Source organism: Melospiza melodia, chromosome 1 (genome assembly GCF_035770615.1).
Source record: "Melospiza melodia melodia isolate bMelMel2 chromosome 1, bMelMel2.pri, whole genome shotgun sequence".
NCBI lineage: Eukaryota > Metazoa > Chordata > Aves > Passeriformes > Passerellidae > Melospiza > Melospiza melodia.
This window is the reverse complement of record NC_086194.1, coordinates 112,301,231-112,318,536: the sequence shown is the minus strand read 5'-3', so window position 1 is coordinate 112,318,536 and position 17,306 is coordinate 112,301,231. Positions and strand designations below refer to the sequence as shown.

The 17,306-nt window shown below is 37.2% G+C and overlaps 1 protein-coding gene across 2 annotated transcripts in view; it reads right to left on the bottom strand.

The window, feature by feature from the left end:
* Positions 1 to 264: 264 nt before the first annotated feature.
* CTNNAL1 (catenin alpha like 1) overlaps positions 265 to 17,306 on the bottom strand; it is a 56,156-nt gene continuing 39,114 nt past the window's right edge. For both annotated transcript variants that reach the window (XM_063164449.1, XM_063164458.1), the window contains exons 9-19: positions 15,065 to 15,223; positions 13,536 to 13,628; positions 13,072 to 13,222; positions 7,161 to 7,198; positions 3,921 to 3,971; positions 3,668 to 3,822; positions 2,840 to 2,888; positions 1,993 to 2,049; positions 1,759 to 1,878; positions 532 to 615; positions 265 to 432 (exon numbers count right to left, since the gene is read on the bottom strand). In XM_063164449.1, the coding sequence (XP_063020519.1) occupies positions 271 to 432; positions 532 to 615; positions 1,759 to 1,878; positions 1,993 to 2,049; positions 2,840 to 2,888; positions 3,668 to 3,822; positions 3,921 to 3,971; positions 7,161 to 7,198; positions 13,072 to 13,222; positions 13,536 to 13,628; positions 15,065 to 15,223 (1,119 nt within the window). In that variant the 3' untranslated portion in view covers positions 265 to 270. The remainder of the gene's footprint in view (positions 433 to 531; positions 616 to 1,758; positions 1,879 to 1,992; positions 2,050 to 2,839; positions 2,889 to 3,667; positions 3,823 to 3,920; positions 3,972 to 7,160; positions 7,199 to 13,071; positions 13,223 to 13,535; positions 13,629 to 15,064; positions 15,224 to 17,306) is intronic.

The window sequence follows — 17,306 nt, the reverse complement described above, 5'->3', positions numbered from 1 at the left end:
TTGACACATCCATTAAGACATTCAGAAGCATTAATTACAAAATCGGTATCAACAGTGAGCACAGGAAAGGCATTCACATTATAAAAATACAGAATATTTAGACTAGCTTGTGTTTTAATGGCTAAGTAATGGGACATCTATTAGATGTGACAAAGGTCAACAGTTTTATATCAAATTAACCTGGCTTGACTTTCCACAAATGAAAGCAGTATTGAAACTTCAGCAAGTGTTATTGTCAAATGGGAATTCCTGCATTTCTCAGTGCTATGATTACTTGCTCTCTAAAAATGTCATGTTTGTTACATGATTTTCTAAAGACTTGATGCCAAATGTCTCCACTCTTCTTTCTGGAGTACGTGCATTTGTACCAGTTCGTATTCTGTCTTCTTTCCATGGTGGAGCAGGCTTAAGACAACCATTTCCTGCTTTATTCTGTGTATGTATATAAAAAAGATTTCTTAAAAACAACCAACCAACCCAAGCAAGCAAACCTCAAAAGTTTTAAGTAGTGCAGATTAAGCTAGTACTCACCTTTCTCAGTAATTTGCAGCAAAGTGGAAGAAGTTGACATAACAGAGTCATCACATTCCTTGTTTTCAGAATGCATGCATCAACCTAAACAAGACAGTAAGTAGAGTAATACCTATTACTCAATACTTGTGTTAGGCAGTTGTTTTTGGCATGAGATGATCTGTTTTGAACTGGGTAAAGTAATACTTATCCTGTTAAAATATCTCCTAATCAAATGGGTTGGCCTACTTTTTTTAAACTTCTCTGTATAGTACATGTAAAACAAGAGCAACCCTTCTGTTAAGCACAACTTGAGCAGACATATCTCAAGAGGATGAACTACTAAGAATATTATATTAAACAGTAACAGAAGTCTCTTGGAAAGGAGCTCTTAAGATCTAAGTATGAATCATCACAATTCTTCATGGTTTTCCTTTTGTCAGCATGATTTAGAGAGCCAAGCATCATTTAAGCCTTAGTTTGATGTTACACTAAAAGTTATCTTAAATCTTAACACTCAGCACAGGCCACAAGTCTGAGCCCTCAGACATTAATTTGAGAACCCGTTACTGCTATGTACTGGTACATCACTGTAGAAACAGACTGGAGTTCCCATTTAATTCAGAGGGTGTAAAACAAACCATGCAGTAGCCCCAGGATGCTCAGTTTGGTTCTGAGTGGCTTGTATGCTTCAGCCAGTTTCACAGCTGCTGTAAAACTGAAACACCTTTTCCACAGCCAATTGCAAACAAACATCCAGCTGCATGGAAATGGTCTTGCTCAAATTGATTGCTGCTGGCTCAGGGATACTGATCCCCACTGATCTTTGCAGATCTCCTCCTTGTGTTAACAGTGATGAAACTTTCACTGTCTATGTATTTATTTATAGCAAATATGAATATCAGAAAAAAAACTGAGCAGTCCAGGGTAGATGCTGCCTACTGAGAATCAAATGTGTTTCAGTAGTGGAGTTGGGGTTTGGAATTTGTTACATTTATGTTAAGCATCAGTAACAGTAATTATTACAGTGGCAGAAATACATATTACCTTCATTAAAATTTTGATCCCTGAAGTCCATGCTGAGGTACACCTAATTACAGTTCCTGTTTATCTGAATGGCATTCTAGTGGATTACAGTACTACTGCAACCTAATTCCATATTTTAACTGGAGCATAAATTAGTAAATTACTTTATTTCAAAACAAGTTAAGTGTTACTTTGAGAAATATATATAATTTTTTACTGTACCTTTGTAAATGTAGCACTTTTACCCTGAGCAGAAGCCTTAGCTGTTGCCTGGAGCTGCTTGCACATAGTGATGAGTTTTTCAGCTTCCAACAGAAGCAAAGGCTTGTCATCATCACGTACCTGGTATGTTGTCCAGGAAGACAAAATAACTCTGTGTTAAAGACTCCAGCATCAAGGGAGAAGGGAGCACAAGCAATTTCTAAGCAGTATCACTGATGTCATAAGATACATCACCTGATCAGAAAGAGCGTGAAGAGCTGAAGCAAGCTTTGTGCCCTCTGTGGCAAAAATCTGAAAGAAGGAGAAAGCATGTAACAAAATGAATCACAACAGAAGGTAAGGCTTTTCCCCTCCTGGTTTAATAGTGTGCTTTTAAGTAAAAAGGTAGCAGGAAATACTTGTAATAATTGTATACATCTACAATTCACAAGTTAGCAGTTTGCAGTGACTTCTGAAGTAACAACTACACAGCTAACTGCCATCCTCACAGATAAGCAGAGTTTAAAGGCTGTCCCTTTACATATAACAAAACCCCCAATTTCCAATTATTTTTTGCACGTGGAGCTCACAAAAGTTTTGTGATGACACCTGGCCTCTTTGTTTATTGTCCTTTCAAAGGTAACAAGTCTCCTGTTACACACAGGTATGCATTCTGGAAAGAGCATTCCACATCCTTTCATTTGGGCCCTTCTGTTTACACTGTGCAAGTTTTTACATCTTTCTTTCCCATGAAAATCCTGCTGCTCAGACTAGGATTTAGTATCTGTTAACACTACCAGGGACTGAGCTGCGTGACACAACAAATATTACAGATGTGCTGAAGTCCACTCTATTTGCCATAATGCCAGTTTGCTATCCCTCCTCCTAGCTGGAATCTATCAGTGTAATGATCCTGTCTGAAGCTATTACTGGAACACTGGAAGCTCACTTTCAGAATATGTATCAGAGTTAGGCTGCTCAAAGTCTACAACTGCCAGTCAATTCATGGTACATTGTACTTATGTGTAAGGAATCAGACACTGAAGTTCCTGTTTGGCTTCACTCAGAGTGTCTATGTCCTATTTTGTTAAAAATACATTACCTCTGCCTGATGAAATAAATCTTGAGTAGTTTTCAGAAGTCCTTCTCCTCTGTGAGAAATAACAAAAGCAGAAGACATGCCATTTACAGACTGCAGATTATATTGCCTACTACTTACAAAAAATAGTCTCACCACTGAACATCTTACAGTTCACACCAGTGAACTGTAAATATCAGTCTTTTAGAAGATACTAGACACAACTACCTACAAGAACTGACTTAAATATATTATACAAACACCTCAGTAGCTACAGCACTGTTGGGGAATTAACAATGGCTCAGTTCTCATAAGCTGAACAAGACTAGAAATCCACACCTCTGGCATAATGAGTATTACTGGACTAGCAGGTAACAAAAAAGAAATCTCAGTTCTGGTAAAAAAACCGCAAGCAAACCTAAATTCTTCAAGTAAGAAAGCTGACATTGCACAGACAAGTTTCAGATTAACACTTTTCAGTACAAGGATCAGTAATTCTCATTTACAGTTCTATCTCATCTACAGGTATATACTTGTGCTTTAATTCCCTTAATTTTCAAAGTATTTATGAACATGATTCTTAAAATGATTTTTCCGTACCCAAGAGACATTTAAATAGATGCCCTCCAACAAAACAGATGTTAAGCCCTTTAAAAATAAAGTGGTGTTTAAAATTAGGGGTTTTTTAAACAGTTCAGAAATTTACAGAAGTTTATAAAGTCTACAGACAGAATCAAGTTCCTTTCTAAAACAGTCCCAATTATTATGCTCTGAAAATGAAAATTTGTTCTTTCTTATAAACACTGTTAATGCTCTTTTCCCACCAAAATTTGCCATGTGTACTCAAATTACCTGGTAAATAAATACATGGAGTAGGCCATACTTGACATGCCTTGTCCATGCTGCACAATCTCATTCTCCTGGTCCTCCCATTTCTCTGTCTCAGAATCCACATCAGATGTGAGCAGATGCAATTCTAATCCAAGCTTTGCAATTTTCGCCTGTTCCTGTAAATGGCAAGCATATTTATGGCACTTAAAAACACATTGTTCAGACAAGATAAAAAGATGAAAGGAGTTTTTTTACTAAAATGATGCCATCTTACCTCAGAATCTAGTTTGACTGGCTTTAATGCTTTCAGATTTGCATTATGCTTCTGTTTCAAACAAAAAATAATGTTTTTAAATAAAAGGAATTGGTAATAATTTTACTTGCAAATCTTAAAAGAGGTAGCTCTATATTCAGAGAAAGACTTTGCAGGAGAGTTCCAGAGGTTCAAACAAACTTCTCAGCAGAAACTGAGAACCTGTACTGATCTGTCTGTCCTGAAATGGCAGGTGCAGATGTCCTGAAATTGCAAGGAAAAGACCTCTTCCACAGTCTCCGCTTCCTAATGCAGTACAGTCTCTTCCCTTTACCCTGTAAATCCTCAATAATACTCAGGACTAAACAGTCTTAAGCAAGTACTCCTGCACTGATTTTTCTATCACTGATGGTACTGATATAACAGGGATGCTGATTTGGCTAATAGCAAGCTGACATAGGCTACAACCCATATGAATGCTGCTGTGAGGAGGCAGCTCAATATTCTGTGTCACTCTGGAGAAGCAGCTGTAAGCAAATACTGACACTGATCTTTTCATGGGTTTCCCTCTTTTTTTTTAAGTCATGAACTATTCAAAATATAAGTCTGGCTGCAAGCCAAATATTAGCTCATAATTAGTGGTACTGATGTGAGCGGACTACCTGGAAAGGCAGGGCTTGCCAACTGCATGACACACTTAGGCAGTAATTCATAATTTATTTTGTAATTATTTGCTGGTTTTGGCTTTAATTTCATGTGCTGGTGCTGTCACTGTGCAAAGACAGCAAAATCATCTGACGTGGGAGGCACAGTCCACATTCAGAAACCACTGGACTGCAGAGGAGTAGCACAAAATTGGTGTCATAACTTGGAGAGGTGTGAGGCACAGGAGGAAGCTGGATAATCTCAGTGCTCAGCTGAGAGCCTTGTCTGAGATTCTGAAAAACTCTGATGAAAACCTGCTGCTATTCATTCGTGGGAGTACTTGGGCAAATTAGGTTCAGTAATGCGTGCAGAAAAAAAAAAACAACAAACCAAGAAACAACACTGTTCATTGTGAACAGCATCAGAAATGAGATTCTAGTCCCATTTCCATTTCTCACTTCAAGAATCTGAGCAAAAGTACTCATACTGAAGTTCCTAGTGCAATTTAGTGCACAGTTTAACTTTCTGCCATTTCTCTTTTCCATCCAAAAATGTTTAAATATTCTGAATCTTATGAATGACTACCCAGATTAAACACTGCAATTCTGCCTATGTATTAGAAATGCTGATCTCATATCAAAACATTTAGCACAAAGGACTGTACTCCTAATTGTGATTTGACTATACTGCATGTTAGAAATGCAATTTCAGAAATACTGTTTTCAAGGCAGTGTCTTAAAAGAAGAAAGGAAGACAAAACCAAACTAGATTTGTTTGTAAACACGAATTTTGGTCTAGAAGGTATGGCAAATATTTAAGCTGCAGAGTCATGGAAGGATATTCAAGAAAACCAGCACTGGTTACAGCAAATAAGGTTTTCAATTCACAAATAACTAAAGGAAGGTCAGAATGTTTTTGCAGTTTTCTCCACTCTAGTGTTTCCTTGCATTATTTTACTAGTACTATTATTAAAAGTCAGATCAGTAGATACGTTATTCTGCTTTTAAAACACGATTCAACACTTTAAACTATAAAGAAAAAATATGCATTAAGTACACACATGAATCATCACTGCTGCTCTGGTCCTCATCTACAGCATGGTCTAGGGTGCCACTCATTACCAGCAAACAGCAGAGTGGCAATGAAACAGATGTAACAAAATATGTGATCTAATTAGATTGGCAGGAACAGCGCGGCCTCTGTGCAGGGACAGCGTGGGCGTCAGCCAGGCACAGCAGATCTGTGGTGGCAGTGGGGGGAGGAGAGGCTCTGCTGAGAGGAACAACACCGGGAACAGAGGCAATTCCAAAGCTCAGAGCCCCAGCTAGGCAAAGAAATCACTCTGTGAAGAAACTCTGGTGTCCTGTGGATGCCATCTGTATTTCCTCTCTACTTTCAAACTGTGCATTTGTAACTCCCCACAATATTAAGTATCTTGCGAAACCCAAAAAGAAGGCAGAAACCTTTCAAACAATGCAAGCAGAACTGTTTAAATGCTGATCACAAAATTTTATTTAATATTTTAAAAAATATTTTAATCAATGGGACTCTGACTTAAAACATTTAATCTCTAAATTATGACATCCAAAAGCTATGGGTCTTAGTCAAATGGTCAGGGAGAGAAACCCTATCCAGAGTTTCAGTATTTAGTTCCATAACTGTGAAATTCACCCATGCTCATTGAGCCTAACAATTTAAATCCACAGATTGGCTTTATAAAACTTTTAAAATAAATATTGGATTTATAAAGGTTTTATCTTTTCATTAAGAGTCAGGAAGTTGTGTTGTGTTTGAACCTCTAAAATTGCACAACAGAAGACATGGAGACAGAGGACCATTTCAAACCCAAATTTCTCTACAGGTTAAGGAAAAAAAGCAAGGAGAGAAAGAAACAAGCTAGAGCTTACTGTACCTTTTTAGACCATTCTTTCCCTTTTTCCTAGTCATGGAAAGATTCAATTTACAGCAGGTGAATCAAATGACTGATTGCATGACACTATCAAGATTTAGGAGGCTTCCTAACACACAGATGCTCTCAGAAATAGCGTAATATCAATTATAATCAGCTGAAGATATTAAATTACCTCATACCTAAAAACTGGGTATTTGGTGTACCTTTTTTCTCTACATTAAACACTTAAGATCAAGGAAGGAAACAAGAACTCATTATTTAAAAAGGCTACAACAGGCTCGAACATGAACCCTTGTTACAAATAGGTTAACTCAGGCTACAATGTTAAGTCTTGGTAGTATGATTTATTTTTGTTTTAATTTTCAGTATATTGCAGCATATTCCTACTGTTTTAATAACAACAATGTACTTTTTAATTATACAGCATGAAAGTAGATTATGTGGTAAAAAATTATTGAACAGGAATTAAAGTTTATGTATAATCAATGTGATTAAAGCACGTAACATCACTAGTTACATTTGTCTTCAGCCTGTTTATTATTCACTTAATAAATTGCCAAACTTTGATATTTTTCTGTCAGCCATCCAGTCAGGATGCATGTTACCAAGATATTGTTAGGTCCCCATTTGGTTGTGACAAGGAAAGAAATCAAAAAGAGAACAGCAGATGCAAAGTAACTGCAACAAACCAAAAAGCAACTTACCCCCGGTCTGGGCAGTGATAGGTAGACGCGCTTCTCTCCTATGAAGAACAAACAGGTTTATACCAAAATTTATCTACCGATTTTAATCAGTGGGATCAAATGCCTTACTTCATCCTTCCTAAAATTGCAGTACTATAAAAGCAAATTACTTACCTGTAATTCCTCCTCTCTGAATACTGCAGAAGGTCCTCTGTCTCATGCTTTCGAGACAGGCCAAGAGCTCTGTACTGCTCAGATTTTAGCAACTGGCAATTAAGAAAGCTTCTCTGAACATTTTCCTCAGTAAGATTTCTAGTCTCCTGCATGTATTTCACAAGGAAAGTAAAGCAACTCTCTCCATGACTCACTAGCTACATACACTCATTTTGTTGCAAAATACAGAACATAAATTCACAGCTCCATGTATGGCTTTTCTTGGCATGGGATGAATGGTCTGAAATTTGGAGTAGACAGTGCCACTAGTGAGAAATACATAGGCAGGTTTTCCTAAGTAATGCAAATAAAACTCTCATGTTGTACTATACGTATCCCATGTGTGCTGTATTTTATGAAGAAGGAAGTTCTACAGCATTTTACACACTTATTGAATTGTTTCTTGTATTGCCAGGAGCCTACAATATTCCAAGTCTGACCAAAACAAATTAAGAGAGAAAAAAAAATCCTTTTTGGATGTTACCTAAAAGTTGATAAGACTTTATTTTCAAGAAGAAACACTGCTTGGGCTAACAGCCTAAGATTAGAGTTTCACTTACCAGAAGATATAATAGTCTACAAAGACTAGCATTCATTACAATAGATTCAGTTGCTACAATTGCTAATTCCTCCTCTTGCATCAGCTCCTAGAGAAGTTCCATTCTGAGTCCTCAGAAGACAGTTCTTTTGTGCATTCAGGATTTTTTGAAAGCATGCCCTTTATCTCCTGACACAACAGGAAGATCAAAATCTCTGTATCTAGGCAACTGACTCCTACAATTTTAGGACGCCAACAAGTGTCCTTCAACCCTCTTGAAAAGTAGGAAAAATGGAACCTTCCTTCCTAAGATCACTTTTTCCTTCCCCTGTGCAGTTTTGCAAAAGATGAACGAGCTAACAGGGCACAAGATGCTTAACCATTTTTTTTTTTCAGAATGCAGTGTTATTCGGATATTAATTGCCCTAACATGTATCCAAGCAAGACTTCTCCCCTAAAGACCAATACAAATTATGAGAAGTCATTTACAACATCCTATACATCAAAACATCAGCTAAAGGGCATGTAAGACATACCAAGAACAAAAGTGAACTTGCAATTTTAAATGCTGCAGCATAAAAGATCTCCTTGGAGCTATGTAAAAACATGTTGTGTCTTGTTAAAAAGTTCAAACACAGAAAGCTTTGACATAACAAATGGAATAAAAATGCTCACTGCAATGACACAGTACTTGCACACACAAGGCAGGCATTCAGAATTAATGGAAACCAAATGGAAAGTGGTGGCAAACAGAAGAAAATAAAAATTGCCTTTGCTCTTCTACTAATTCTCATTATTTACCTTAGCAGGGTTTCATTGCTCACCCTTTTCAAAAAGAAGAAAGATCTAACTACTTATTTCTTGAACATTGTCAAAACCTCTAAGGATCACAAAATACACACACAAAGAACACACTTCACTGGACCCACAGAAACCAAGACCTTTCAAAGGAGCAGATCAACTCAGGTCAGAGAAAATCCTACCTAATCAGAAAATACCTAATTCCATGAGTGTAATCAGAGAACTTTTATTTGATTCCATTAACAGAATATACATACGTAATTTTTTAGGTATTTAATTTCCTTAGTTTGTGTGTCAGATCTTTGCTATTATTTCAAGAGGCTTTTTTCACCACATGATGGTCTTCTTTTTATTTTACTCTGCCTGTGTTTTTCCCAATGTGTTTTCTTAAACATGTTTTTCCTTTTTAATTTTTTTTCACTTAAAATTCATTTTCAGTATTTCATTCTCTGTCTTCCAATTTTCTGCTTTCTACTAGTTCCAGTCCTGGTTTTCCCTCCATAATACTCCTATTTCAACTTTGAATTCCCACTTTTGACGTCACTTCTTCTCTGAGAGTATGGCAGCATGCCTGCTTCACTCTTCTTCCTGGAATCTGAGCCTCCTAATTCTCATCTGTATCACCTATTCATCACCTACAGTCCTTCAGAAATCTCATGGTCATTCAACTCCTCTCAAATCAAGTGGGCAAAACAAAAGAGGAGAGCAGAGAATTATGTTATCTTCAGAAACCATTCTCTCACTTCTTTGCTGCCTTGTAAGCCCAGTTACAAGGAAGCAAACCAGAAGATCATTTATTTACATTCTTCTCCACCATGTTCAAACCAAAACATTAGAAAAAAGAGCTTGGCTGACATCCAGCAGCTTGGATTGATGAAAGGTACTTTTGTCAGGTGGTTCATCTCAAAGTGCAAGAGCCTCAGAGTTAAGCACCAAATGGAAATGAACCAAACAATCCCTCTGTGGGCAGAATCAAACTTCCCACGCCTGGCAGGGGAGAAAGGTTACCCTCCTGAGGAGCCTGTCACCCTCCTCATCCCAGCCTGGACACACCAACACTGTGGAGAACAGGCCTCCTCACCACTGGATTAAAAAGTGGTTGGTTTAGGATTGAGCAAAGAAGGACAACTCTACCTAGCTGTACAGTTCTGCACGGCACAGGAATATTTCCCAAATTCAAATGAAGGTTACTGGGCTATGCTGCGCCCACCAACCTCCCCCGCCCCGTCATGCCTGTGAATCCTGCTACCCTGGAGAAGCCCTCTTCAATTTGGGCATGTTCTGGTATAATTTCATTAAAATTGAGTACAATATTGCTTCACTTTCAAGTTAAATCCAGCTCCTCCCATGTGCATTTGGGATCTCAGCATGAGAAATACCTCATTTTATGTTATGAAAAAAAACCCCACTGGATAAAGGAGCTATGCAATTGCTCGTGAAAATAAAGAAATAAGTATAAACAATGTGAATCTAGTGTAATCCGAAAAATGCTTCTTTTATTTGATGTGTCCAGCACATTTATTCACCATTCAATTTTTGCATCTTAAGCTGTATTCTGAACTCTCTAACAAAGCCAAACATTTAAATTGGTAGTACAAAAATACAAGATTTTAAACTGAGGAGAAAAAAAAATATACTGTAATTCTATCTCTTCTTACATACAGTCACAATTTTACTATGAATAAAGCACCTGATACATTTTAGTCTGTAAAATAAAGACACTTTTACCAACCTCAACATTAAGACAAGTATAATGAATTACAAGAAGAATAAAGCCTTATCAAATATTGTGACAACTCCATTGTGTTTGGAGGCAAAAGTTTTGTGAATGCCACTCCTATAACCTCTTAGCAAGTAAAAATGCTAGTTTCGTTTATTTACTGGATCACCAGGTGTGTTTTCTTGGAGAAGAAAAATGTTGGAAGTGGCAAAGTAATTTCAGAGTATTTTCTGGTAGAAAAAAGGTGGGGGTGCTCAGGTGAGATTTTTTCCCCTCCCTTTTTTTTTAATGACAAGAGTCACTCTGAAGTCCAACAAAAGAAAACAAACAAACAAAACCAGACAAGCCCACAAAACAGAGGAAAACTTTGTGGAAGACAGGTGGATATAAGAGATCAAATTACTTCTAAGGACATAATTGGTGGCACCTATGAAACAATCCAGATTCAGAGGAAAGTCTGGGCCATATGACAAGGGAAATAGAGATTCCTTAACAGTGTTTTGACAATACAAGATCTAACACACCCAAGGCCACAGAGAGAACACAGGCAATGCTCAGTATCTTACCAGTGGTGGGATCAGAACACTTTATGCTGAAAGAAAGACTGAGGAAATGAGAGCCACTAACAAGAACACCCTTGGGTGGTTATGCCAAATGAGAAGAATTCACTGCATCACTCATGATGGCCTCCAACCTGCTCAGCAACACTTACCCACTCTCCTTTCCCTCCTTTAAGCAAGGACACTGGGCTGCCCTTGTGAAATGATGCTTTAAATAAAGTGGAAAATACCACTTAAGGAAAATGTGTTATCTGCCATCAGCAGCCCCAAGAGAAAGTTATTAACTACAGAGGAGGCTGGGCATCTGACATCAAGAACAATTTGTTTGGAGAGCCAAGGGTATGCTTTGCAGTGGCTGCATGATTCTCATGCTATCATTTTTAAATATAGTTATATCTATATATATATGTGTATGCACACACAGATAGATATAAATATATAAAAAGGTTATCATTCAACCTTGCTAGACCATTGTATGAATATGAAAAAAATCAGATACCGTATGATCAGTAGATTCCAAATTCCTAAAGATTCCAAATTAATTCTAACACATTTACAATAGCATAATTTGAGTTTCATGTTATTCTAACAAATTTACAATAACATAATTTGAGTTTCATGTTATAAAATATTCTCTTTAAGGAAAGCGAATTTGACCCTGGCTCCCAAAACAAACAAAAAATCTGCTGAAAGTTAAAAGGCTCATAAACAGGCTCTCTGCACATTTTTATGTGGTATTTCAGAATAAGGTGGAAGAACAGCTGGAATAACAATCATGTTTTTCTCAGAAGTCCCAAACTGCCAATAACCTGAAGTACACACAATTATTGTAAACCCACTCAGAATTTCAACATATGTTTTCTTTTTACAAGTCTTGAGGCTCAGGCACACACTCATTCACCAACCAGCAACAACAATTTAAGATGTTACCCCGTGTAGCAACCCCGTGATTGGTTGCTACTGTGCTCAAAATGCTGGCAGTAAAGAACTGCTTACACAAATAATCAAGAACAGAAATTCAAACTACAAAATCAAATCTGAAAATGAAAAGAGGTCTCAACAGCAAGATGAAGTATTGTATCATTGATAAAGTGTCATCTAACCTGAATAAGGATTTACATTTTCTGTATCTTAGATACAAAAAATTAAGTGCCCATATTTAGCTAAATCTAAGCTTTCGAACCTGAGCAATTTTCTTAAAAATACAAGACATTCAGTATTATTATATATTACATTCTATCTGTATGCAATTATACCCTAAAGACTGAAACAAAGACATAGCTATAAGAAGTGTGACAGGCTACACTAAAGAAATAATCTGAAAGAAAATTATGTGGTATAAAAATAAAAACCAAAATGTCTTCCATTTTAAAGGAAAATTACCCTATGCTAAAAGTAGACACAGAATTTTTTTTCCTTAAGATTCCAAGCTTTTCTTCTACATGTTGTACAAATACCAATAAACTTACCAACCAGAGAAAATATCCCAAGATTGTGCAGAGTCGTCAGAAATTCCATCCAGGAGAAAGGACAGCAGTTTAAAAATCAAATAACTACATTCACTACATTATGAAGTGAATACACGGCAAGCTGACAGTATAGAACATATCTGTATATATGTATTTTCTACAAATACAGGACATTAATTAAACATGTCACAATTCAAGTTGTATCTTGACTGTCATGAATTGATGATATGTCCAAGACAAAACAAGGGGTGGGTGAAAGCCCTACCACCCCTTGTATTTGGACACTGCTGGTAAAGAGCTGTGTCAAACACTTTTGTGTCCCTTGAACAGCTCCATTTGATTTGCTAGAACTAATCCCAGTGCAGAAAATTAAACATAGCTAATCTTACTAGCTTAAGCTTATAGTAAATCAGGCCTTTAAATATTTGGTTGCTTTATTTTGAAAAAATCCAATAAGCAGCCTGATTTGATATCTATACAAACCCAACATATTTGTGTATTACTACCTAGATCCCACAGGATGTGGAACTGTTTACTGCACTCCACTCTTAAGAAAACAGAATTTGCTAAATCACACTTAAAATTCTTAGATTTGAAGTTACATTTTTCTATTTCTACACAGCCTTCTTACCTCTTCTTCCTTCAAACACATCGTTGATTTCTCTTAGCAACAGAGACATGTCACTCAGTTGAGACTCCCAGGCCTCGCAGAACACCTCAAGATTTTCTTTTGCAATCTTGCTAGATGGATGTAATGCCAGAGTTTCTGCAGCAGAAATTATCTGGACGAAGAACAAAGCATTTGCTCCTGTAAATCCCGGTACATAGTGTTCCACATGAATTCACAAATGCCTCCCCAGGCAAAACACAGAATTAAACTGCTACTATTACGTCTTCGTAGCGTATTCATCTGACAATTGCAGGCTTGATGACCTTCCTTGTGCATTCTTTTAGCTCCCACCCAGCACTAGAACAAAATTCCTTCTTAGCAATCAATGTTTTGAACAGGTAAACATTAGGTCTCCTAAAAATTCACACAAATAATTTTTATTGATTTATGCGTAGCAGAAGAGGCCAGCTAAAAGCTGAACATACCTGTGGGCCAGTGACCTGAAAGGTATCCTCTGCATGTATGCAAGTTATCTCGAGGGGCTCAGTTCCAGAAACATGCCTCAGTAAGCGACACATCTGAATTATTTTTAAAAAATTAAAAGAATTGTAAAAAATGTGCATCTGTTAGTAGTGAGAAAAGGTGTACATACAAAAATAAGGTGTACAAACAAACACAAAGTTATTGATTGCCCGTTCAAATATTTACTGGGGACTGCACAGCTGGGTGCTACTCAGGGAGAATTAATAATAAAAATGGGGCTAAATCCTGACTTGAAAGGTGTGGAAAACCATTAACAGAAAGGAAAGTCTTAATAACTAAAGTAAAACAAAAACAATTTCACATATTTATGTCTGAATAAAACTGAAGGTGAACACAAATACAGAACTTGGAAAAACTGTAGAATAAATAAGAACAGGCTTATTCAGCAATAAGCAACCATGTAGAAAATTTAGGTTTTCATCATCATCCAATGGACTAAATTATCTTTGAGCAAATCAGTGCCAAATTAGTTTAGGGAAGTAATACTTTATCCTTCAGCTTTTTTTAAAGAAGATTAGGAGTGAACTTTGGGTTGAAAGGAACATTCAAGTTTTCAGATCAAAAGGAATTTGTAAGACAGAGACAGCACATATGAAACTTATTTCACATCACCAGATATGCTGCAAGGTCTCACACACAACACTATTTAACCTTCTGGTTATGCCTGAAAAAAAAAATTTGATGTCTCACTAGAACACTAAATAGCCACAGATCAAGGAGACATTAAAGTTGAAATTAAAAATTCAAAGCATTGTTCTGCCAGTCCTGGAAGTTCAAGGGTGTTGCTTCTGCATATTCATATTTCTGGGAGGAATCCTCAAGCCCTGTATAGCATAATTTTTTAGAAATGAGTATTGGATACGAAGCAAGTACAGCTGCTGGCATCACCATATTTCAGATCAAAGTGATCTATATTTGTATGTCTCCTGCTGGCACAGGTGCCTCTGCTTATCTGTGAGAGACAGCAACAATGTACACGTGGCTGATATCACCTCCACACACTGCTTGTCACAAAGGAGGAAGATTTTCAGTGGCCCTCTTAACTAATCTTCAAAAAAATCAAACTCACTGCACTAAGAAATTTAACTGTGTATCTCCAGCATTCTTGTATACCAGGATTCAGCTATTGCTGGATGCCTAGTGCTTGAAAGAAAGGGGTGATAATTTCCTCTTGGACCTAGAAACTTACTTTTTTCCTTAATATTTTAGGCCAAATGTCTACATACAGATTGAGTCTAGATCCATGAGGAGACTTGGGCACAAGTGTAAATCCCTTCTACAACACTTGCATGCCACAGTGACGTATCTGGCTCAGACCCTGACAAGAACAATCCAAAATTCAATAGCATACTAGGAAAATAAAATAAAACTGAAAAAACACAGACCAAAGCCCTCCTAAAGAACAGATTGATGCAAATCCAGCCACTCATTTTCTAGGTTTTCTATACAATGAAAGCAGGTGTGAACTCACCTCAACAAGCTGTTCTTTCTGCTCTGATAGCTTGCAAGTATATTCTGCTACAGCTTCAAGATTTCCTTCTACTCCTGTGATTTTTAATGCTTTGAGAACCATATGATCTGTATGGTATTTCAGAAGATCTGCTGCCAGAGATGTTGCTGCACTGTGGACCTTGATAGCATTAAAAGAAGAAGAGATAAACAATGAAACAGAAAAAAGAGTCTATCCAATACCAAGTCAAACAAGCTTAAGAGACAGATTAATTTTTCAAGAAGGAAAAACTTCACTGGCATGAAAGCTCCTATAATGCTTGCTTATAATCTGGAGTTTTAGTTCTTCAATTACTATTCAAAGATAAAATCCACTGCAATAAAAAAAAAATAAAAAGCAAAAAAAACTCTCCCCACAAACAAGAAAAAACAACTTCACAACCAAATATGGAGAGAAACAAAAGAGCAGTTGGGTTATCACACCACTGCTTTCTGATTATGTTACACCTGAGGAAAAACCAGGTGCATGAATCTGTGGGTCACCAAGTCCAAGAGAAGGAAAGCACAATGGCCATCCCACTTCTCCTAAAGAACACACATTGAACTGTGTAAATCAGACTGAAGCCACACAAAACTGAATTCATAATATATTAGAAATTAGAATTATCAGTGATGCAAAGAAAAGCTTGAATATAATCAGCTTGTGACAGAGACTTAGGGAAGTATAAAGCACCTTTTCTACAAGGAGACGGGTCTTGAAGGAGTCTCAATCTCCCTACACTCCCAACAAGCAAGGAGAAGCTTCTCATTTAAACACATCTCTAAATCCAGACACACACAGACACTGTCCTGTGAAGGACCACGGTTGAAAACAGAATCAGTGACAGCTGCTGCTAGTTCTAGCAACTAGTCACTAGGTTACCTTAAGGATATTGCTAAAACCAAAATAGCAACCTCTTTAGAAACAGGAGAATATGCTCATAGGACTACTGTGAGTCTTGTAATACTGCACTCACTTTGCTAGACTAGACTGAGTACAGAACAAACTTGGTGTTCAAAAGGAAGTATTTTTCCAGCTCTTATGAATGTGATGAGCTTGGAACTCACACCATACAGAAGAGTTTTTACTGGAATGGTTTGTTGGGGATTTTAATTCACTGGATTCCATTTATACCCCCTTCCTCTGGCAGTACTTCCTATGCATCTAGAATTAGGTTCTTCTGGATTTGTTTTTTAATTTCACAAAGGACAAGACAACTGAATTGTTGCCTCAAAACCTGCTGCAATTGTTTTTTAGAGGGGGAAAAACGAGCTATGACAACCTGTTATAAACTATTTATATAACATTGCTCACATAGCATTAAAAATTAGCACAAATCACTAATCCCAGAAATGAAGTCAACTCTGAAGAAAGGATATCTGAAAGGCTTGTAATGCTGGAGTAGGAACTGGCAATTCTCATTTTTTTGTAGACTACATAGAGATCACCTTTTCATCAGAGATTCTTTTCATCCTGATCCAAAATAGAAATATACTTCTACTTAATGCTGTCTCTGATCATTAGCAGTAAAATCATCTCAAGAAAGAAACACAACTTCTGTTTCTTCCATAAAAAGACAGAGTTAACTACTTTAACAAGGCTGTCTTTTGTTCTCAGCCACTCAGGCTCTCAAAAACATTTTAATTATAGTCACAGTATTTGAATTTAACCAGTAGAAATCCTGAGTGACACACTGTGGCAACCCAAGTCAGACCGACAGGAGAGCCTTCAGGCACGTACAGAAGCACGGCCACGCTGGGATCAATTCAATCACTACACAGACAACAAAAAAACAACAAAATTCCCTGAACTTACTTCTAAGAGCATGAATCGTTTCTTTCACACAACATATTCCAGCCACCTGTGGCTTTATGATCTATGCAATTAAATAGTCACATCCTAATTTGACTGGGAACTCTTCCACCTCATGCAGCACCTGGGAACAATGTTATTCAAAAAGGATAATCTCATAGCACTGTGAAGCGCTCCCATTCCAAAGTGAAGGCCACTTTGGAAAAGCTCTGCTGCCTATTTCCTCCATAATGGTGACCAAATTACAAACCAGCACATAATCAAAGTGCAAAAATTATCTATCCTTCACTTTCTGGAGCCAAACACTGCCTGACAGCAGAAGTGCAACTGAAGTGAAACAGATTGAAAGCACTGTTCAAATCTTCAGAACAGCTGCAGGAACTACAGTCCAGAAGACAAAATTTCTTATTCT